General features: G+C 41.6%; 3 protein-coding genes across 3 annotated transcripts; all 3 read left to right on the top strand.

Annotated features, from left to right (window-relative positions):
• The first annotated feature begins 152 nt into the window (after positions 1-152).
• Positions 153-16,527, top strand: ptpra (protein tyrosine phosphatase receptor type A). Its single transcript, XM_088389564.1, has 22 exons — positions 153-574; positions 4,775-4,821; positions 5,085-5,166; positions 5,495-5,911; positions 8,244-8,343; positions 9,229-9,302; positions 9,660-9,796; positions 9,968-10,058; positions 10,157-10,233; positions 10,347-10,383; positions 10,462-10,559; positions 10,637-10,756; positions 10,832-10,998; positions 11,081-11,216; positions 11,291-11,440; positions 11,516-11,609; positions 11,719-11,795; positions 11,872-12,006; positions 12,072-12,197; positions 12,584-12,735; positions 12,871-13,006; positions 13,309-16,527. The coding sequence occupies exons 3-22, from the start codon at positions 5,091-5,093 to the stop codon at positions 13,381-13,383; spliced, it is 2,475 nt and encodes an 824-aa protein (XP_088245690.1). The 5' UTR covers positions 153-574; positions 4,775-4,821; positions 5,085-5,090; the 3' UTR covers positions 13,384-16,527.
• Positions 16,528-17,246: 719 nt separating this feature from the next.
• On the top strand, positions 17,247-18,381 carry gnrh2 (gonadotropin-releasing hormone 2). The gene is made up of 4 exons (XM_088389565.1): positions 17,247-17,630; positions 17,812-17,955; positions 18,037-18,120; positions 18,252-18,381. The coding sequence occupies exons 2-4, from the start codon at positions 17,821-17,823 to the stop codon at positions 18,288-18,290; spliced, it is 258 nt and encodes an 85-aa protein (XP_088245691.1). The 5' UTR covers positions 17,247-17,630; positions 17,812-17,820; the 3' UTR covers positions 18,291-18,381.
• A 378-nt stretch (positions 18,382-18,759) lies between these two features.
• zmat1 (zinc finger matrin-type 1) lies at positions 18,760-23,210 on the top strand. The gene is made up of 7 exons (XM_088388611.1): positions 18,760-18,917; positions 20,502-20,608; positions 20,678-20,761; positions 20,836-20,971; positions 21,108-21,365; positions 21,480-21,570; positions 21,802-23,210. The coding sequence occupies exons 1-7, from the start codon at positions 18,779-18,781 to the stop codon at positions 22,724-22,726; spliced, it is 1,740 nt and encodes a 579-aa protein (XP_088244737.1). The 5' UTR covers positions 18,760-18,778; the 3' UTR covers positions 22,727-23,210.
• Positions 23,211-23,282: the final 72 nt, after the last annotated feature.

The following is a 23,282-nucleotide window of genomic DNA, read 5'->3' as shown; positions in this document are numbered from 1 at the left end:
ATGGCCGTTTTAGCATTGTGGACGCAGAAGATCTCGTAGGAAGTTCTTCTCGGCTCTCAATGCAGCAGATGTGCTGCAATGTCTCCAAGAGCCAGCGGATGTCGCTGTTGTTTACAGAGGAGCAAATGGAGAGTAGGACAGGGCCTGCTTTGGGAGAACGCCGCTCGCTTCCCATTCTTCCTCATACACAGACACACAACATGGCGGTCTAGAATGGTCGACCGACGCGCCCGAGCGGACCAACTGTGGGATTTAGCCCCGAATATGCCCGGAGGACACATCTTGAAGCGGCGATCCATGAGGGCGGATTGAGGAATTTAATCGGAATTGCGACACTTTTTCTTGGATTGACCACGTCAACTGACAGCGGAGTGTTGGCGGCGTATCCCAGATCTCGTTCGCCTCCCTCTTCTGATATCGCCAGGTCCCCCACCCCGCTCTCCCTCTCGGCTCCAGGGGTGTGGAGACAGGGGCCGGGGCCGATAGCGTGGACAAGCAATTGGGCCCACATTCCGACTTTCTTTGGCCTTTCCTCCCTCCTTCAGAGCTTCCTTTGGGCGTTACTGGAGTCTTGGTGAGTTTTGTTGTTTGGGTTGTTGCAAGCCTGATTTACACATGTTCCGATGTCGGCTATCATCATGTTTCCTTTTGCTTTTTGTCAACCTTAGCCATTACTTTTTTCCACAGGTACCCTACTTATTAACTAGCATTGGGGAGACTTCCCATGTTTATGTTTGGAAAAATCCAGAGACCTCAAGTTGTACGACCTCTTTGTTACTACTCGACGTGTAGCTCGGAGGCAGGGAGGGAAATATTAGTGAAAGGGGGGGCTGTGGGGAAAGAACGATCCACAGATGATTTTAGAACCAGAAGTGATTTGCCGTGCTGCAATCACAAAAGCCAGTTTAGAGAGATCGAGTTCTGTTTCGCTGAGAAGTCCACTGTATTGATCACCACTGTGTTTATCTGCATGTTTGGAGCGGGTGCGAGTGGAGATAGTTGAGTGGGTGGGGGGCCTTTACACAGGGGCCACAAAAGGAATAAGGTCACCCCAACATTAGCACACTAGCACTGTCAAATCACAGCGTCCACGAGGGGAATTGAATTCCCCTTCAGATCCTCTTCCGAAGTTTCCCCCCTCCCTGTCTTGGCCTGTCGCTTAACAGCCCCTGTAACAGAGCACACTATTTTAAATTGTTGCTCACACTTAGTGAAAATGTAAGGTACAGGATCTTCTTTTGAGTGTTCACAAGTTTCTTGTCAAAAGTGATGCATGATCAGGAAGAATGCACATGGAAGAACCAGGAATGCAACAACTGAAAAACGCAGTTTGCTGTGTCGACAGAGCTTGACTCATCACATCTGGGTATATTCTCTGAGAAGCATAATGTAGCTCTCTATCATTTCCACCAGATCCCATCATTTTGACACTGTCCAACACTCTTAGTGTAGGAGTCTATCTTTACTCAAATGCACTATGAAGTTATTCAGCCTGACACCAACGATTTGCATTTGTTTGCATTCCCCTCCGTCACAATGGCATATGTAGAACCATCTGTGTGCACGTTATAGCGCTTCATTGTATTAACGGACGAGTGTGCCAGCATCATCTCCCTTCTGCTGTCCATACGGTTTTCAAGCTATTTATAGACAAAGTGTTATTTCTGTCTTTTGCATCTCCAGTGACCCTCTCTCACAAAATACTTTTCACAATTGGCCTCGTTTGGGGATAAACGTCAGTATCAAATGGACAACTAGGGTATGCCTTGGCACAGTGTCAGGAATTGACTTTTTGGGTGGGACGTGAACTGTATTTTTGTTTCCACCTGTAGGCGTACAGATTTTTCCATGGAGGGGCACTGTGCTTCTGCCCCAGAGGAGACAAATACAGCTCCATCCAGATCATTCTGAACACAAACGACTCATAAATATCGGAAGAAGAAAAGAGTCCTTTTATTGTGCATAAATTATGAGTATTCATTTCCCAGTTCAAAATTTGAAAAGAAAATGAAGTACAACATACAGGCCTTGAAAACACCGTTTTTGTTCTAAATATGTAAATAGGTCATTTGTGGAGTGCTTTTATGAAATATGCTGCTGTCAAAACATTTGTGTTGCTTCAGGAAAAAGGTGAATACTAACGCAGTCTACGCTTAGTAGCGGGTTGAATTTTGGAGTGATGAGGAAAATAAAGTGACACCCAAAGTCGGTTAACTCACTAAACCAAGTCGAAAGAAGTCTGAAACGCGTGCCAGTAAAGAGGCTTTCTGTGTACCAGCCCACAAAGTGAAAGGATATTAAGTGGATTTGGGGAATGTACTGTCATCACACTGCCATGTTGTCATGTCCGTGATGTCTGTTCGTCTTGCACAGGCCTCTTATCTTTTCAGAGGAAAAGGAGGAGACAAGTGTGGTGGGATAGTCTGATATGTGAATTTGCGGTTTGGTTCCCCATTGTTAAAGACTGTGCTCATTGGTGTTCTTTTTTTTTTCTTTTTATAGAAATAGGAAGCAGAAGTCAAACTGGTACTTGCAACACCATCTCAAATGGTATTCATAGCTTTCCCATCATTTTTTTTTGCCTGGGTAGGAAGTCAAAAACAAATGCATGCACTTACATGAGAAGATATGATGTCTTAGTTAAATTCAAATTGGAGTGACACAAACCGACCGGGCCTGTCTTTGGCCTTCATCTCGTCATTTGGCCCCACATAACGCTTAAGGGTCACTGTGGCTTCTGTGGGGAGCCTTTGCTTTGCACCTCCACATCCTTTCTGTGTTCCGTGGGGTGATGTATGAGAGGCTTCCCACATGTTCCCTAAGAAATCCGCAATGAAGAAGACGTACAGCAAAGCCACTCACTCACTCACTCATTACTTTAACTTACTCCAGTGATTTTTATGACCCCCCCAGAGCCCGATGCCAGCCAATCACCAATTTAAGCTTCATAAGGGAGAAAAAAGGCCACCCATGGTGAAATTAGCCCAAATAGCAGCTCTGTGTTTATCCTACAAGCCACCGACTGATGAATGAAGCCAGCAAGAGCCCAAACCACACCAGCACGGAGTCGCATCCTTCAGCCAGGGAAGTCCAGACGATTGCGGCTGTTGTATGCGGCACCGGGGACATATAATCTGTGGTCTGTTTCAAAGAAAGCGTCCGAGCGGCCCCGAGTCAGGCTCACGTCTGCCTCCTGTGAAGAGAGCCATTCACAGTATCCCTTGCTGGCCCAGACACCCCTCCCTCCTACTCTCAAGACATAGAAAGTGTATTAATATGCAGTGAATGGACAGAGACAGGCCACCATTTTCTTATTCTGGACCCACTAGTTGAGCAGAATGCCTTGCAAAAAAAAAAAGCCAGAGGAAAGGATTTTGCCGAATGGAGCCTAACGTACACTTGACCTTTGGAAGTATTGCCTGCGCCAGGCCCTCCAGCAATTATAAATGACCTTTGCTGATTTTTGCTACATCAATATTGATAGCGTTCAAGTTATTCCCGTCAACGTAATACAGTTCAATGTCCCGAACCGCCCGTCTGCTGTCCAGTATCGCGTGAAAAAGGAAATGGTGCATCTTTTATTTTGTAACAATACGAGTTCTTTTGACTCCGTGAATGAAATGGCATGTGAAGAGTCGGAACCTTTCACTGCTGGGTGATTTCACTCCTATGAGGTCTACACTTGGCCACAGGCAGCGAAGCAGCTGTCTTCATTAGTTGTTTGTGGGCGGACTGGCCTCACTTGGCGATTAGGTATCAGGTTCGTTCCACAGGAAACTCATTTCAAGTTTCATGTTAAAATGTCTACAGTGATCAAATGAAGGTCATTGTTGTCAAGAATAGCTTCTGTGTTCTTCTTGGATTGTCCTAAATATGCAGTATTTTTTCAGTGTTTTATGCCTTTTACTGGAAGCAAAACAGAAAGGTTTTAGATAAAAGACTAACACTCAGTTGAAGACTTTGCAAGACTTGTAAATTTGCAACACTCTTGGCACTCTTGCCATTACAATTTTCACAGTGCAAATGAGGATGGTTATTTGCAATGCACTCAGTAATAAGGTCGTATGCAGTTGATACGTTGTTAAACCGGCTCATTGATGCCAGCATTAAACCAGCTTCATTTATGTTTTCATCACCCAATTTGTTCTCTACCCACTTAGGCAATAATATTCCGTTTAAAGCATCAGATTTGCACGGGATGTTTTGCAGCTCACCCGGTCCTAGCCCATCTGTAAACAAGCAGATGGACCGGCTTATTCCAGGGTCAAAATCATGAGATTAAAACCACAGATTATCACAGTTTTGTTTGGGAGACCACCGTCTCGGTCAGGATCCAGGATTACAGTTTGTATGCCCTTCTTTTCACTCAACGACAGTCGTGCTTTCTCCCAATCCTCGTGGACGTCATCCAAATTTGAATGTGCCAACACTGCTATTTTCCTTGTTCTGGTGGGTAAATGACCAATATTTGTTTGCCGGGTTTACCTCATTAATACAAATATTCACAGGGAAGTCAGGCAAGCCACAACATGCCTAAGAGGGGAGCAGCAGCATGTCGGCCTCTGCTGACAATGATTTTGTAATTTCTTCAGAAAAGGGAAGGTGAAATAAAGCCAACTGTTAAGTCTCACATGTCAGTCGTCACGTTTTTAATTGATGCCTGACAAGACTCGTTGCATGTAACTTACACTTTTCTTCATGGTGAAGATCTCTTTTATGTGTGAAAGGTGCGGTTGATTCTCTGCGTAACACTTTGTCCTCCCCTGTGTTCTAGAAAACTGCTGTGCGAATGAGTGACTGAGCTCAACTCCGCTTTTTCAGGTAAGCACGGGCAAATCTTGTACTTGGGTTTAGCTTTAACAAGATAAACCTGACAAAGCAGAACAATAATTGGGCATAGAGAAGCAATAAATCAAATATGTGCAGTGAATCACAACTAAATGCAGAATGCATGAGTGTCATTTTATAGAATTGAAATAGCTACAAATTCAAGTGATTCTACTTTTAAAAAATTTGCTTTCCCACAACTAGAAGTTGTACATGATCAAAATGATTCATGTCCTTCTTCTATGTCCTTGATACAGGGCAGAATGGGTGTGTGTCCCTTGCTCCTGTTGCTAGGTCTCGCCCTCGGGGTCTCAACCCAAGATCATGTCCTGGTCACAAGTAAGATGCAAACACAACATAAACAATAAGTGCCAATTGTCTACCACTGGACCATTGCAGCATAATTGACTGTTTAAAAAAAAAAAAAAAGAGATATAATAAAATCCGTGACTTAAAAATCTGTAAGGATCCCAGCGATTAACCATGCTTTAGCGGCAGAACACTGTAATCCTCCAGTCAGGAAAGGATCATGACTAGACTTTGTCGAGTGGGTTGTAATTCAGCTGGGCAGACATCTTAAGTGGATCGAATGTCTCTGAAACTTCTTAGAAAGAATTTAGAGAAAGCCACTTTATCATGCTTGACTTAATATCCCATTACTCTCCAGGTACTCCAAATATTTCTACAAACTCAACACAGCCTCCCACGGCACGTGTCATCAACATCACCACCGCACCCACACTATCCCCCACTGTGCCACCCGCAACAGCGCCCTTGGGAGCCGCCCCGACGACGACAGCAATAGCAAAAGCGGCCGTTGGCGAGGATGTCCAAGCGGAAGGTCCCAACGCCACCATCATTTTGACAACAATTCCTCCAGCCCCACCTCAAGCGCCGACTGATGACCCTCTGCCAACGCCCAACCCAGTGACTCCATCTCCTACCACTTTAGTGGGCAGTGAGAATGGGACCACACCATCCATTCTAGACACCCCTACACCTGACCTATATGATGACATGACCATGGAGACGGAGACCACCGCAGAACCTGACAGGGATTACACCTCAGATGGTAGCCCGCATGGTGAGTACCAGTGCCTTACTCATTTCTTAATTTACATCACCAGAGGAAATATCTTGAAAAATTATAACCGATTGACCCTCAAGGATCCTGGGTCCCTTTAAATCCACTTCTTCCGATGTACCCATTTTGATCTTTGACCTCGGCTCCACTGCTATCGGACATCGTTCCAAAAATCAATCAGGTCTTTGACAGCATGATGAAGCACAGCGGACCTCCGCATAGTATTTGCCATTGAGTTGAAAAGTCACACAGGAACGCGTGCATCAACAGATTCCATGTCCTCCGCGAGAGTATCCCTCAATAGATCTTAGTTCCTTGAAGAAGCAAGATAACACGGTCGTCTGCCTTCTCATGTGACCTAAGAGGAAGTGACTCATTTTTCTCCAGTGGAAAAGCACTTTACCGCGCTGTGGGCTTTGGTCTCATAACGTGGATGAATAGAACATGTAGCCAGACTTATATTCACTGTCATTGTTCCTCCGAGTGATTCAGACATCATGTGTGTCAGCACGTGCATAGCTATCAAATCATTCCTCTACTCTTTTCCAGTGTTGTCTGGCTACTATTTTATTTTATCTTCAGACACATTTGCCAAATGTTTCTCACCTATTGCCCAGAATAATAGATGTTGTTACTCAGATAAAAATAAAATCACATCTGAGTCCTCTCTAAATATGATTCCTGGGGCATATAAGTACGACATGATTTTCCGCGTGTCTTTGCGGAGGCTGTCAAAAAAGCAGCGAGAGAAAAGCCAAGAAGCTTTCTGGTCAAGAGTCGAACTTTAATATTTTAGATCTTCCGCTTTTAGACATTGTAGTAGTTCTGGAAATATCCTGCCATGACGGGGTTCCATTTAAGCGATCATCCATAAGAAGCAGAACACCATCCATCCAAAAGATGGTTCTTTCCCCTCGCAGGAATTGCCAACATTTAAGTTTGCGTGCTGACTCTCAATCACTCCCAATCACTTTGGGTTCCGAGGTGTTTCGTAACTTCTCCATTGTCACCCTCTGACTGTCTGAGAGCCTTTTGTGGAATAGTCGCCGAGCCTATTAAATGCCTGACGGCTGTGTCAGGTCCGCATGATGCTCGCAGCCTGCTGCGCTCTTCTTTTCCTCAGTGTGCACATTGTCACAGGGTGAACACTGAAAAGAGCTGGGAATTGTGCGTGAAAATGTTACATCGCGGGGTCAAGCGGTCCATTCTCTGACCCGCATGGAATCCAAAGAGCTTTCTTGAATATCCAGTTGACAATTTTGTCTGTGCATTGTCAGCACTAGCATACATTTGTCTGGAATATTCTCTTCTTTTGTTGTGTCTTACAGAGCGGCCGCGAAACAAACAACAGCCAGTGTTTTCTTTGATATAATCTGTTGTTGGTCAGGCAAAACGCATGTCCACTATTGCAGTGGAAAAAAAAAAAAAAGTCGTAACTTTTGCGTGGAATAGAAATGTATACATAGCGGTTAAATGTAACTTGCCCTACAAAATAAACGTTAATGCTGACTGTACGCCACCATAATTATCGATGGCCGTTCACTAGACACTTCTGTATGGAGGAAAATGAATCTCATACTGCCTCTGACATGCAGAGATCATTTACCATTTATGCTGTGAATAATTCATGCGGAATTCACAGCAAACATCCTTAATGTTTCATTACTTTCGACAGTCATCCTCTGTCTGCCGTCACTTTGCTTGTGACTCGTCACAAAAACATGCTCTAAAAAACACCATATTGCACTTTTTTTTCCTTTTTTTTTTTACTCTTGAGAATGCTAATTAAATATTAACACACGTAGCCTTTCCCGAAAGAAGCAATCTTGAAATCATTGTTTGCCTCTTGTTTCTTTCATATGCGGTCTCATATAATAATTTAGAGGAAAATTTAATTAAAGAAAAAGTAAGTCAAAGCTCAAGTTATAAATTGAAAGCACACGGTACATTTTTAAATGAGACGCTGTAAGGTTCTACTTATGTCGTATATTTATTTCAAAGCCAGCTAGCAGCTGGTTGTCTATCCAGTGTTTAGAAATTTTTTATTTTACTTTTTGGGTTGTCACTTAATGGTTGCCCTCGAAGGGCCAGATGCAAAATTTTCACAATGTAAATGTTTCTTTCATTTCTGAGATGTTTAATTTAGGTAAATTATTTATTCATTAAATATTTATTTTTTTACCCCACCAATACAATACGGTGCAGATTGGAATTCAATGAAATCTAGTTTTGCTTTAATTTAACATTTATCGCTAAGGTAATATTTTACAACTAACATTATATTACCATACAGAGTATCCTAAACCTTTTCCTCTTTTTGTCCCTCACCAAGACGACAGCACTTCTGATGAAATGCCAATCATAGCGGTGATGGTGGCCCTGTCTTCCTTGTTGGTCATTATATTTATCATCATCATCCTCTACATGCTCAGGTAAGCGAAACGCATAACGATTCTCCAGTCAGAAACTTCTGGCGATCGGCAAAGAAATGCTGCTGTCACCATTGTCAAGTCAAGTCAAGTCAAGTTTATTTGTATAGCCCTAAATCACAAAGAGTCTAAATAGAGAATGCTCTAGAATCTGCAGACATTTTCTTGGCCCTCTGTGTAACTAAAAAACTAGAGTTTTGCGAACGAAGGTTACGAGACGGAACATAAGGAACGACTAGGTCGACGAGATATGAAGGCGCTAAGCCATGCAGTGATTTATAGGTTAGTAGAAGAACCTTGAAGTCACATCTCAAATGGACCGGGAGCCAAGGTAATTTGGCTAATATTGGGGTAATGTCATCAAATTTTCTTGACCGTGAGAGCAGCCTCGCAGCGGCATTTTGCACTAACTGTAGACTTTTGATACTGGACTTAGGAAGACCAGAGAATAATACATTACAGTAGTCCAGGCGCGACGTGACGAACGCATGTACAATAGTTTCCGCATCCCTGGTCGAGAGAATCGGACGAATCTTAGCGATATTACGAAGGTGAAAAAACGCAATCCTGGTTATATTCTTAATGTGTTTTTGAAAGGAGAGCGTTTGGTCAAATAGTACCCCGAGATTAGTTACAGTATCACTCTGAGTGATAGTACGGTTATCTATAGTTATAGTGGTTTCCTTAAATAAGTGTTGATAACGAGTAGGACCAATTATCAACATCTCAGTTTTATCTGGGTTAAGACGAAGGAAATTGAGAGACATCCATTCCTTGATCTCCGCAAGGCACGCCTCGAGATTGCAATCAATCAACAATCTATTACTGTGCAACCAAATTTGATGATGTCACCAAGTGCGTCTCCATTATGTTTTTGCTGGCTGGCAGGTTTAAAAAATACAAGCAGGCAGGAAGCCACTCCAACTCCTTCAGATTGACCAATGGAAGATCAGATGATACAGGTACATGTCCCCAGATATAAGTGCTCGCTTGCCAAGTATTGTCGTGTTTTAGTGCAATATCAGCAATTTTGTGCGCTGGCTTGCTCCAGCTTGTTAGCCTGCATTGCTTATGGTAACATTCGATTGCTCTTGCTCCCTGATCTGATAACATTTCATTGACTGCTGGCAGAATCCTATTGTTGTCTGCCAACACTTAACCAGTGTTCTCACAGCGCCCTCTGGTGGTGTTAAAGTAGTACAAACTAAACAAAGTTTATTTACCTCAAGTTACCTGAGGACAACTCTGTTGTCTCTCTCCAACCTTTCTCTGCTCCTCTCCTGACTTCTGTCTTCTTTGCTTCCTACCCGCCGGTGCAGAACTCCAGAGTGTTCCGCTATTGGCCCGTTCTCCCAGCACAAACAGGAAGTACCCACCCCTTCCTGTCGACAAGCTCGAGGAAGAAATGAATCGTCGCATGGCTGATGACAACAAGCTCTTCAGGGAGGAGTTTAACGTACGATAAATATACACCCTCACCCAACTTAACACCTGTAATGTATATTCGGCCCAAAAGTATATGTATATGCTGTAAGGTCTCAAAATAAATCAAAGACAAAAACAAATATTAATCTTGCTGGTCTTCTGCTATCTTACATGCATGATTATTTTTTTTTTTTTTTCCCAGGCTTTGCCAGTCTGCCCCATTCAGGCGACGTGTGACGCCGCATCCAAGGAAGAGAATAAAGAAAAGAACAGATATGTCAACATCCTGCCCTGTAAGCAAACCACTAAACTCGGCGACACTTGTCCCTTTGACAAAACTGGGAAGTGTTGTAATGAGTGTTTCAAAACAAACCTTTTCTCTTTTCTTTAGATGATCACTCCAGGGTACATCTGTCATCACTGGAAGGAGTGCCAGACTCTGACTTCATCAATGCCTCCTTTATAAATGTTTGTACAACAATAGGATTCATTTCATTGACTAAATAGTGTTTCTTGTGCTCTGACTTTAAACTAATTTTGCTCTTTTGTTGTCTGCTTCGTTTCCGTTTCCTTTTGTGCAGGGTTACCAAGAGAAGAATAAGTTTATTGCAGCTCAAGGTAACATATCACTGCAACCAGGTTTACAGTCGCTCTTGTGGTGATCAAACTCATTGGTAATCTCTGCGTTAATCTCAGGACCCAAGGAGGAAACAGTAAATGACTATTGGCGGATGATCTGGGAACAGAACACAGCCACCATTGTGATGGTGACCAATCTGAAGGAGAGGAAAGAGGTATAACGCAGTAGTTCAAAAGTTCCCATCGTAATAGTTTTCAGGTGTCTTCCAATTTTTATATGTCTGTGTTTCAGTGTAAGTGTGCCCAGTACTGGCCGGACCAGGGCTGTTGGACGTATGGGAACATCCGTGTTTCTGTGGAAGACACAATGGTTCTCGTAGATTACACCATCCGCAAGTTTTGTATCCAACAGGTGAGAGCGAGGGTGGATGGATGTCTGTTTTTGAATATGTTTTATGAATCTGGATATGCTTTGATTGTGTTTCAGGTTGGGGATGTATCTGGAAAAAAGCCTCAAAGGCTCGTCACTCAGTTCCACTTCACCAGCTGGCCGGATTTCGGCGTTCCTTTTACGCCCATTGGTATGCTGAAGTTTCTCAAGAAAGTCAAAACGTACAACCCTCAATATGCTGGTCCCATTGTGGTCCATTGTAGGTAAGTATCCGGCCAGTCGATGTGTCTTTGTTTGTCGCCATGCTGTATAACTCACAAGAGGTTGTTCTCACTTCCACGGTAGTGCGGGAGTAGGAAGAACGGGTACGTTCATGGTAATAGATGCCATGTTGGATATGATGAACACCGAGAGGAAGGTGGACGTGTTTGGATTTGTCACCAGGATTCGAGCCCAGAGATGTCAGATGGTCCAGACTGATGTAAGTCACACTCAGGACTAAATGAATTGAACCAATCAATCCAAATGCCTCCTTTGGTTTTTCAACTCTGACAGATGCAGTACGTGTTCATCTTCCAAGCGTTGTTAGAGCACTATTTGTACGGAGACACTGAGCTGGAGGTGACTTCTCTGGAGTCCCACCTGGCTAAATTGTACGCCCCTTCGCCAGGAGCCGGCTGCAGTGGTTTGGAGGCTGAATTCAAGGTTGGTCCATGCATTTATTTGCGTCCAATGAGCATCGCTTTTAACCTTAATTCTAATCAAATATGTCTTTTCTAGAAACTGACATCCATCAAAATCCAGAATGACAAGATGAGAACAGGCAATCTGCCTGCCAACATGAAGAAAAACCGAGTACTACAGATCATTCCATGTGAGTGAAGGTGTCATGGCTGTTTTGCAGAATGTTTCATGCCTTGTTATTGGTGCAATCAGGTCTGATGAACACTTAACACAAAATCGCATCTTCCTCTTTTTCATAGACGAGTTCAACAGAGTGATCATTCCGGTCAAACGAGGGGAGGAGAACACCGACTATGTCAACGCGTCTTTCATTGACGTGAGTGCAAAAGCAGCTTCATCGTCACGTTTTTTTTTTCCTACTTCCATTAAATTCCTCTCTCCATCACTTACAGGGCTACCGTCAGAAAGACTCGTACATGGCAAGCCAAGGCCCCCTGCAGCACACTATCGAGGACTTCTGGAGGATGATCTGGGAATGGAGAAGCTGCTCAATAGTCATGCTCACTGAGCTGGAGGAGAGAGGGCAGGTATGTGGAGCATTCAGAATTGCTGGTGTACCCATCACAAGACGATTTTGATTTTGCTCTTGTAGGAAAAGTGTGCTCAGTATTGGCCCAGCGATGGCGTGGTGGTCTACGGTGACACCTCCATTGAACTTAAAAGGGAGGAAGAAAGTGAGAGCTACACAGTGCGGGACCTCCTGGTTACCAACAACAGGGTAAATAAATATTAACTAACAGATGTTCCTCTCAATTACTGGTGTAGCTAGAGGGCAAAAAAAAAAAATTCATCATGTTGTTCACATTTTGACATCATGGTACCAAGTAGATACCTAACAATTGATCAACAGTGCCTTATTGCCAGGCTTAAAAAACAGGATGTTCTCAGAGGGAAGTGGCCACTGATCAAGTTATGTAAAAAAGACCAAACAGTTGCTCACGTGCATTCAAAACTGCATTCATTTTGGGTTACGCCTGAAATGTCACCCGCAAGATAAATATCTCGAGGTTTTTGTCAGTGATTTAGCAACTGGGGCAGCATCTATCATACCAATAATCTTACCTACTGCAAATCTCATCTGTTCTTCACTTTCCCTCTTTCCAGGAGAACAAAGCTCGAGCAGTGCGTCTGTTTCATTTCCATGGCTGGCCAGAAGTGGGCATCCCCACTGACGGTAAAGGCATGATCAATATAATTGCTGCAGTGCAGAAACAGCAGCAGCAGTCCGGCAACCATCCGATCACAGTACACTGCAGGTAAGAAGCACAGCACTGGGGGGATTTTTTTTTCACAAAAAAAAATCCCAGATCATTCACACTCACTCTCAATCTCTTTCCCGCTATCGATATTGATTTAAAATGGCTGTCTTCCTTTTCACCTTGTGTGTGCAGTGCCGGTGCGGGTAGGACAGGGACATTCTGTGCATTGAGTACAGTTCTGGAGAGGGTGAAGGCAGAAGGCATTTTGGATGTTTTCCAAACAGTCAAGAGTCTCAGATTGCAAAGACCCCACATGGTGCAGACACTGGTGAGCAAGATTTATATTGCAGGAAAAAATTCTTATCATTCCAAAGCAATAAAAATCCGTTTGCTGCCACCTTGTGGCATCTTGGTGTCAAGAAACTATGGTGATGTGTTGAGTTTAGACAAAAGTAGAGCTTTTCTGCCACTTTGAGGCGCTAATTGGCAACTATTAACCTTTTTAGGGGAGGTCTCGATTACTGATTGATTATATTTAATTGATTACTGATGTAGAAGATGAACAGTAATGGAGTTACTGGTTTTGTTTAAATGTGATACTGATGTGATGTTTTTCACTTTATTTTCCAGGAGCAGTACGAATTCTGCTACAAAGTTGTCCAGGAGTATATTGATGCCTTTTCTGACTATGCCAATTTCAAATAGAGACCCGCCACGGATGGTTGGATGGATGTCTACATATCATACTAACACCACGTGCATGCACCAGAACACACACGAACATGAGCGTGCAGAAAGCTGCATACTTCCAGCTGCAAAATTGTTTTCCTTTTCAAAGTGACGCATCACATTACGGTTCTGTGGATGGGACAAACTGCCTGCAGAAAAAGGGAACCGAGTTTTCAGTCTGGATGGGAGGGCAGTGCAGAAAGGAGATGCCTTTTTGAGTATTTTGTAACATTGCTCTTGTTGATACAGCCCATGATTTTACTTACATAGACATATTTACTGTGTTGCATCGTTTAACTTTTATTTTCCGACACAGTTTTGAGTTTGGCTGCATTTTTGGGTGGCACCTGTAAATTTTAATGCTATATATATATTATAAAATTCTATATGAATACAAAACTAATGCTTTGGAGGTTTATGTAAAATATTGCTTTTTTTTAACTCGCTAAGGACTGAAAACATCTCAAGCGCCATGCTGTAGTAATGTACAGTGACAAAGGCGTAACATGAACTTGAGATCTTGGCAGATCAATTCATTCTCACAGAATTAGTCGTTATTGTTATTAGTATTTTCACACCACTTTGCAATTCAAATGTACCAAATGCACAGTGACAGCAGCCTGGTGCAGTTTTCGGAGGACGTATTTGTTTGCATTTAAAATGCATGCTGGTGGAGAGGTCACAGTGGCTTCTAATGTATGAGCAGATAGCCAAAGGTTATCTGTAACTTGGTTCTGCAGCTAAGGAGGCACTTGGAAAAATAATTATTGCGGATCTTTGTCGGACTGGACAACAGCAGTTTAAATATTATGCTTTTGTTTTTTTTCTGCCTAATATACGGGCAAATGTAATCAAACATAACACTTGAGTCATTCAGTCCGACTTAAGCATAGTTCTCTCCGCAGAGTATAGATTTATTAATTAGGAACATTTTTGGAAGAACCCTGACCTCAACACATTGAGAGAATAAATAGATCGGCCTGAAAGTCTTTCCAAGAGAGTGTAAACTGTTCTCGCCTGTAAAAGGGAGCCCAACTCCATAGAGTATTTACTTCCATTTTCTTTTCTGTATGGTCAGCTATCCCAATACTTTTATCCATATATGTCAGGTAAAAACAGCACATGCACACAGCAGTATTTCCTCAAAAGTTGTGTTGAGCCTTTCTTGTATCACTCAGACATCGCAACGCTGTTTTGTCGCTTTTTAAAAGAATGTCCATTCATTCCCACCATGATGTTGAAGAATGCCACTTTTTATTCGAATGCTGTTTTCTAACAGTGCCATGCTGTGTTACTCATTTAATTTTTTTTCTCCAAATTGCTGTTCTCTGTGAAACACTCACACTTGAACTACCAGTACCATTACAGATGAGGGTTATCCCCTTTTAATGATTGTAATGAAATAATGAATGATGTCAATTAAGATGGGGGGGGTAAGTCAACCATGATGTTTGCTGGAGCAAACCCAGGAAATGAAGCTCATCCTCACACTGGAAAACAATAAAAAGAGAGCAAGACAGATATCCACAGTTTGGAACAGTAATTTCCATATTACAATTTAGTCAATTTTCACCGAGCAATTGCAGAAAATATGGGGGGAAAAAAATACCAATTTAAATGAAAATCAAAAAATTCCCGATGCACACTGAAATTCTATGGACTGATTATATCTATTCAAATTTTTTGTTGTCGAAATCACTTCAATATTTTTATGTCATTATAACACAAACCACAATGAAAATCTAACCTCCTTTGACTTGGGTAAAAAACCTCCTCAGAGGTTATGACGCTTTTGAATTGCTTTAATGATAACCCATGTAAAACAGATTCACCCTTGAACACAATTTGCCTCTAATGTGACAACTTGTTTGCAGTGCACGAAATCATTACAAGTACATGCAGCATTTTTCGTGGTGTGTCGGGAGCAGTTGTAGATGACTCATGCACTATGTGCACCAGAAAGAAAGATTGAAATTAAAGACCCACATCATGATTAAAATTGTGGAAATTTGTCGAAGCCTTCTATTCATCCTCTGTAGGGATTTAAAGTAGCAAATGTTTGACCAGCCACTAAAATTAATGTTTGTGCATTGTGAAATTAACCCCACCCCCCACATTTCGTTCTTCCCTTTGAATCGTAAAGTCACCAGTCCAAGAATCGGACGAGTATCAGCTTGATTGTCAATTTATGCTAAGTTGTCACGCTCACTGTGTTGGAATCATGAGACACTTTGCCAACATGACACTGTGCCAACTCATGTAAACCACAATTTTGCTTAAAAAGTGCCTCATATTAAAAAAAAAAAAAAAACGACAATTACTATGTGGTGGAACCTTAAATGGTTTCTTTTCTATTAATATAAGCGAAATGTGCAGAATGTTTTGCGAAACATGGAACCAAAACAAAATCAGTCATCTTTTCATTCTTGCTCTATCCATTTCCATAGAAATGAAAAATATCCCTTGGTTGTAAGAAGCCAACTTTTTGAGGCGGGAATGTACTTGCCATATGTCGGGAAATGACCCAACATTGGCAAAAGGTGTAATTCATCTGCCCCATGCACAGTGGCTAGAACAGCACCAAGGGAAACCGTTTCATGGTTGCAAAGACTAACTACTTTACTCTTCTCTCCACCTAAATGTCGTCTTTATGTCTCCAACTGCACTCGTTCGTCCCTTTTCCTCGCTGACGTTTACCTTGGACCATCATCTTCCTGTTGGTCCAGGTTGAATGATTTTCCCTACTTTGTACATAATGTAAGGTTATTTATGATTCATTCCTGTTTGCTGCCTTCTTATTTTATTTCCTTTCCACCCCCACGCCCTTCCCCTGCTTTTTTTTGGAGAAAAAAAAAAGCTGTATATTGAATTGTAACGGGACCATTTTGAAATGTATTGGCTGTTTTGTTTGCATTTTTTAACTGGTATAATTGTCTTAAGATAATCCAACTTTTTATTTGCCTATGTTGGTTTCTAGTGTTTTGTTATTCAACATTTGAATATATGTGTATATAATTATATATGATAAAATTATATATAATTATATAATGCCAGATGGCCTTTTTAAGCAAGATACTGTTCAAAACTAATAAAGTGCTTGAGATTTTTCTTCTCACTTCACATCTATGATGCTTATTTGAATTCAAGATAGCTTCCTGATGGAATTTCAATTATTAATAGACAATAACTTTTATGATAAAGATTCTGTGAGAATGTACATTGCAAAGCTGTCGCTTTGAGCTAAAAGCAATGACTTGAATGTGATATGCAGTTACTCTCATCAGATAAAAACAGAAAATCATTTAAATCATTCCATCTAAACTAGAGTATGACCACTGGCAGAGCTAGCGGATTGGGGGGGGGGACTTGCGGGGTTACTGGCACCCCTTGAAATAGGCTTGGAAAACCAAATTCCATGCCAGATAATCCCTGCCCTAACCCCCATCCCGAGGAAAAAAAAAAACTAGTTCAGCCCGTACCTATGACTATGACACCTGACACCATTTACAAATTTGTACAGGAAAAATAATTGAAAAGGGAAATTGTCTGTGACCTGGTTAGGAGTCTGCCATGTTTGTTCCTCTGCAATCAGCCTTCCTATGTTGATCTGGCTTAAGTTAGGTTCAAGGATGAGTCATCAAGATCAACTCCAAAAAAAAAAGGGGAACAAAAGGATTGATGATGAATATGCACAAAAATCATTTAGAAAATGAATACTGACATATGTGGGTGGAATGTTTCAAATATAGCCAGGAAAAAAAGGCCATTCAAAATATTCAATGATTTAAGGAGGATCTCTACTCAAAGTGTCTTAAAAAACCTAATCGTTAAATGAATGGGGTTTTTTTTCCTCCTCGTAGAATATAGGAGTGATTCATGCGTACACATGTTGGCTTCGTGGGTGTCACTGTTGTTTGCAGATGATAATTGGAATGAGCCAGGTCCTTTTCCTCTTGTACCCCCAGAGATGTTAATTTCTCCACATGGTAGGGGAAGGAGCAACGAGGTCAATAAGGCGGGACCAACAGAGAACACTAATGGAGAAGCAAGGATGTGGTGGGGGGGCAGTTGAATATAGGCTACATATATTGCACTTGAAAAGCATCTGTTCAGTAAAGCTCCGTGAAATTACTGACTGACAAGTACCAAAAATCTGTGTCCGGCACTTCTGGAGGTACCATCAAACAAGATCAAGTCAGAGTCAAGACTATAAGACTTATAAGGTAAGGCTTATATTTTTACCTTTTTTTAACACATTTTATTGTGAGAATTTAAACATGCAAGAAGCAAGCAAATTGGTAGCCTAATAGCATCATCGTCCATGTCTTTTTCAAATGTTTTGGGGAAAAAAAAAAATCCGTAAAGAGTTGGGCTGACATGACTTGTATCCGTCTTTGCTTTTAGGTCATAATTATGAGTGTATCTCGCCTGGCTTTACTTCTTGGACTGCTTCTATGTATTGAAGCTCAGCTGTCCAATGGCCAGCACTGGTCTCATGGTTGGTATCCTGGAGGCAAGAGGGACCTGGACTCCTTTGGCACATCAGAGGTCAGTCGCAGTATTAATGTGTATACCCACTTTAAGTTTGGGTGTGTGTTTGATTGATTTATTCTATCATCTCATTCTCAGATTTCGGAGGAGATCAAATTATGTGAGGGAGGGGAATGCAGTTACTTGAGACCACAACGGAGGAGTATGCTCAAGGCCGTCCTTGTAAGTGGAAAGTGCCAGTTCCCTGGATTACATGCATAAAATTTAATTTTAAAAATGGAAAATAAATCAGGGTGTCAATGTTTTTAATCATAGTGTGCTGTAATTAACTTACCGAATGGCTCTCTTTACAGTTGGATATCTTAACCAGAGAGCTCCAGAAGAGAAAGTAACAGGCCTGTCTCTCCTTATTCATTTTGATTTCATTTAATGCAATGTGAGCTGTTGACTTAAAAAGAAAGATTTGTGGCATTCAGTGGTTAGTTAATGGGTGTTCAAAACATGATTGAAATAAAGAGTTTATTTTGATATTATTATTTTTTTGTCTTCAATTTGTGTCTGCTACGTCACAGAAGGCTGCAAGAAAACGTATAGTGTGGAACTAGATTTCTACATTAGTTGGCCATAAAATGCGGTCTGCCCTCATTAAGACTTATTATTATTATTAGGATTATTATTATGCTGATTATTATATCATAATAATTATTATGTTATTGTTTACTTGTTTTTACTGTAACGAATACGAAGGTTAGTCATCATGCACACATCTTTTTGACAGCTATTTTATTCCATTGACTGCAGGTTGTTTTTTTTTTTTTTTTTTGGTTCTCAACAAACAGCTCTTTAAACTCAGCACGCCTGCGCATCAGTCGGGGCTAAAATGGACCTGCTGAACGTCAGGGCTCCGCAGTCTGTGGAGTCTGGCGCTCAAAATAACATTGGTAATGCCCCTTTAGCGACTCCTACCACAGAACCTGATAAAGTAATAAACATTAAAACTGATAGTACCCAGATCGGAGGTGAGTCTTGCCTAAAACGGGGCAATTCAGTCGTGTGTCATGACCGGACGAAGGACGTTAGCTTTTTTGCTAACTGGTTAGCCGCATCGAATTCAGTTTCATAGCTCCTTAGCTACAAGTGCTAACGTCACTGTATTGAATTAGCCAAAACAATAAAAGCTTAACTCCCCGTCAGAACAACTAAACGTTAGGGCACTGTCGAGAGTGGCGTTTAAAAATAATAATAAAAAAATAAAGAACATTATGTCGTCTTTACCGTTGGCTCGTGGTGTAAAAAAAATAAAGGCCCTTTAAAGTCAAAGTGATTTTAAGTTTAGACCAAGTTTCTGTCTAGTTGGTCTGGAAAAAAAACCGACAAGCTTTTAATGAAATTTAAAAACTGCCTTCCTTCAACATAATACAATTTTGTTTATGTTTTATGTTCTGCATTTTGCACATTACATTGTGCCTTTTTATGTATTTGTTTTAATTGTGTTACCGTGCTGTCTGCAGTCAGGTCAGCATTACATTACGGAATCTCTTATTTGCCTTACCTGGATCAATAAAAGTTTGATCAATAAAAATAAATAAAATAGTATGTTCATGCATTTCAAACTGTAAGTTACTCTCTCCTCAAAAGTCATGGGCAATCTTTATAATTTTATGTTCAACTAACTAACCAAGTAGTTTTGATGTGCAATATTGTATGTCTGCACTAGTGCAAAGTTATTATTGACCAATCATACCTTTCATAAATCAGTGGAACCTAAATGTGGCACTTGTCACCGACATGCAATATTGCCTTTCAAACACCTTCCTGTTTTTTCCTCCATCACGTGAATGTTAGCTGTCATCAAAGGGTGTGTGGTTTTTGTTTTATATTTATGATTATAGTGGTGAACCTCTTTATATTTGTACTATGTTAACCCCTGGTAGGACAAACCAAAAGCCCCAACACCTTTAAATGTCTGTATTCATCCATAAATTAATTAAGTTAACATTTATCCCCGCAAGATTTTTCTAAAATCTGAAGAACTTGCACTTGAGGCAGCAAGAGCTCTGCCACGATTAATTGCGCTTTAGAACACGTGTGTCGGGGTTAAGTTAGGGTAAAAAAAGTTCCTTGATGGAGTTCAATAAGCGTGTTAGATTTGTGGTTCTTAAAACTATTGACACCAGATATCAACCACCAAAAATACTGAACCACCATCATGACCAACATTAAAATACAGTAGTGTAGTAGGCCTAAATACTCTACACTACACAGTTAAATACAACTAAACTAAATTCAACAACCATAATATGCATATAAAATATACAATAATATATAGTAATATATATAATATATTGTTTGGTTTAGTTTGAATGTTTCATTCAGTGATTCTTGCATTTACCACTAGAGGGATCCCCTGTACCACTGATAACCACTTTGAACATCACTGAACTCGAGGATCTATAGTAGTTTACGATTTTACTGTCGCAATCAAAGAGAGCACTACAGTATGAACTATGGTTTGCTTTAGTCATCACTCCATCTTTTTTTGCATGAATAACCATGTGGTCTTCTCACCATGTCCTTGAACCTTTTTTGGTTGTGCCAATCAGTTAATGTGAGTGATGAAGAACTCCTCAAAGGTCTCCTCACTGATCAACACTGCCATGTATGTGAAGCTGTGCTGTTGTTTGAGGCTCAGCGGCTGTCACATTATGAGGTTTGGGACCTTTTAAATCCAACATGCATTGAATGGCGACCTCATTATATCATCTCATCTTATTTCCAGGGGAAAAAACATGCCATGAAGTTGAAACAGTACTTGCACAACAAGCGGAATGAAATGAGACAAACAGAGTCTGCAGGACTACTGGTAAGGTTTTTTTTGTTGTTGTTTTTTCCGGGGGGTTTAACATACACAGTCCAACTTTGTCCCTCATTTTGTAGTACCGCATGCCGAACGATAAAGATCGTTTCTGTGAGCTGTGCAACATGGTATTTACTTCTCCCGTGGTAGCAAAGTCACATTACAAAGGCAAAGTCCACATGAAGAATCTCAGGAAACAAAATCTTCAAAAGACAGGTTAGTCGCATAAGTAGAAAGGCATTTGTGATGTGAGGTTATTTACACTAATACAGTAGCGATGGCACAAGTTATTATTTTATGTGAAAAGTGTAAATGCCATTTATATGGAATTAATTTCGCTTGGATTTTACAGTGAACAACATAGACGTCAGTACTTTAGCCAGCCCTGTTTTGGACCGTGCTATACAAGACGGCACGTCAGGATCAGGGGCCGGTACAGACCCGACATCTAATCCAAATGCCGCCAGTTCAGACTCAAACAAGCACTGTGTCTTGTGTGCGGCCTCCTTCAACAATCCCCAAACGGCGCTGCAACACTACAACGGCCGCAAGCACCAAAGGAAGAAGGCTAGACTGGAGATGTTCAAAGACCTTGAAGATGCTCAAGAAGGTAAAATGGGGGCTGGCGAACAGCAAATTCTTTCAATGCTATCAAATTCAAGAAGGTTGCAAGCGGCACGTCTTAGTTTTATCCATCCATCCTTCCTCCTTCATTTGTTTGCAGAAAACCCACTCACGTGCGCCATCTGTAATTTGCAATTGAACTCAGTTGAGATGTACCAAGCCCATATGCAGGGGAACAAACACCATGCTAGGTAAGCTCGCTACACAATTCATCATACTTGCTACTTATTGCTTTGTTCAATTCATAACGCATAGCTTTGCATATTTCATAGTAATAATAACTAAACATCATCTCTAGATATTCCACCGGCTACACCCCTACTCCCCCATTTGTATAACTCTAAATTAAATGTCTATATACATCATGTCATTTATGACAAACTGATTTAGAAAACCACAAATTCAGTTTGTTTGTTTGCCAGGAAGAGGAAGGTATCCAAACTATGCAAAAGCCGACAGAAATCCTACAGCACGTTTACGGACGAACTTGCACACTACATCGAAGTGCAAAAAGCCCGCGGACTCGCACCCAAGATTGGCACCATTCCACCTCAGGATGAAGAGCAGAATGAAGGTGATCAAGTAGAAGCAGTAGCGGATTTAGAAATGGGGCACATGACCCAGAAAAAACAGACTTCTCCCGTGTATGACCCCCATTCACACTATCGTGCCCCTCACTTCAGTGTCGAAGTTTTCCAACCTCCGTTTATGGGCCTTCCCTGGCCATCCAGTGGTTGGGACTGCAATCGTGCTCCGTCTTTCCCACATTCAAGGCCTTTGTTGGACTCCGATGCTCGACCTCTGAAGAGACGAAAGAAGTGCTCGAGCTCCTCCTCGTATTCTACCTCATCATCTTCCTCCTCGTCATATTCCTCTTTCACTAGCAGTGGAGCGAGTGATAGTGATGAAGATGATCGCAGGCAAAGAGAGAGGCGCAGGACCAAAAGATCGAGAAGGGAAAGAGGAAGACGATCAACAGCTGCGAGCTCAGACAAGACGAGGCATAGGCATCAAAAGCGAGCAAATGATGATCCCTCGGAAGAGAGGATGAGGGATGATCATGGAGAATCAGGGGAAGAGAGAAGAAAGAAGCACAAATGCCACAGCAAGCAGAGACGGCAAGAAAAGCAACAAGTGGCGGAAGCGGATGGGGTCAAGGACGGCATAGCGCCAACGGTCGTGACTGAAACTAGAGAAGAGACAGAAGCTAATGTTGGACAGCAGAGTGACAAACAGGAAGACCATGCCAATGTGAAATCTAGAAAAGACAAGAAGAGAACAAAAAGCATCCCGGACAATAGAACTGAGGAAGAAAAGTTGTGGGATGATTCCATTCTTGGCTGTTAAATACCGACATTTATTTAAAATGACGGTTTCTAGTAATTTTCAAGACAATTGAAAAGACTTGTCAAAGCCACTTTGTGTAGCAAGGCTTTTAATCCCTTCAACAGCCTGTGGTGGGCGCTTTTGGGTCATTGAGGGCCCTTGTGGAACGTTTAGTCATTTCATCTCATGAAGCCTTGTGGGCTAGCTTTCAGAGAAGCGGCTCGGGTAACATTGTGAACGAGCTCAAATATGGCTCACAACCGAATAGCTATCTTTAAAATCAATATAAGTGGTAGCTAGTTGCTTGCCCTTGAGTAAGAGATCGTCCCCACCCTCCCTGCTAAAGTGTTGCGGTGCATCACTCACTCTGAATCTTTGCTCGCATGCCAGCATGTGTTTGATATGGATTTATGCGAGGCCTGCAACACACCAGATACAACAGAATTGGATTTCCCCTTGATAATATTTTAATGACTAAAATAAATTATATTAGCTTATGCTTGTATAGTACCCTATTGTTTCCTTTGAACAAAAGGTCAAGACAGCAACGCTATATAGTCGTGTGCGGGTGGGGCTC

Source organism: Syngnathus floridae, chromosome 11 (genome assembly GCF_059516105.1).
Source record: "Syngnathus floridae isolate MCC-2025c chromosome 11, RoL_Sflo_1.0, whole genome shotgun sequence".
Classification (NCBI taxonomy): domain Eukaryota; kingdom Metazoa; phylum Chordata; class Actinopteri; order Syngnathiformes; family Syngnathidae; genus Syngnathus; species Syngnathus floridae.
Note: the sequence above shows the minus strand (reverse complement) of the source record. Positions and strands in the feature narration are given on the sequence as shown.

Excerpts from the sequence above, each read along its gene's own strand:
- ptpra (XM_088389564.1), top strand. The coding sequence starts at position 5,091 with ATGGGTGTGTGTCCCTTGCTCCTGTTGCTAGGTCTCGCCCTCGGGGTC. Across the intron at positions 5,167-5,494 it reads AGATCATGTCCTGGTCACAA|GTACTCCAAATATTTCTACA; the intron begins GTAAGATGCAAA and ends ATTACTCTCCAG. Across the intron at positions 13,007-13,308 it reads CCCACATGGTGCAGACACTG|GAGCAGTACGAATTCTGCTA; the intron begins GTGAGCAAGATT and ends TTTATTTTCCAG.
- gnrh2 (XM_088389565.1), top strand. The coding sequence starts at position 17,821 with ATGAGTGTATCTCGCCTGGCTTTACTTCTTGGACTGCTTCTATGTATT. Across the intron at positions 17,956-18,036 it reads ACTCCTTTGGCACATCAGAG|ATTTCGGAGGAGATCAAATT; the intron begins GTCAGTCGCAGT and ends TCTCATTCTCAG. Across the intron at positions 18,121-18,251 it reads GTATGCTCAAGGCCGTCCTT|TTGGATATCTTAACCAGAGA; the intron begins GTAAGTGGAAAG and ends CTCTCTTTACAG.
- zmat1 (XM_088388611.1), top strand. The coding sequence starts at position 18,779 with ATGGACCTGCTGAACGTCAGGGCTCCGCAGTCTGTGGAGTCTGGCGCT. Across the intron at positions 21,366-21,479 it reads CCTTGAAGATGCTCAAGAAG|AAAACCCACTCACGTGCGCC; the intron begins GTAAAATGGGGG and ends ATTTGTTTGCAG. Across the intron at positions 21,571-21,801 it reads GGGAACAAACACCATGCTAG|GAAGAGGAAGGTATCCAAAC; the intron begins GTAAGCTCGCTA and ends TTTGTTTGCCAG.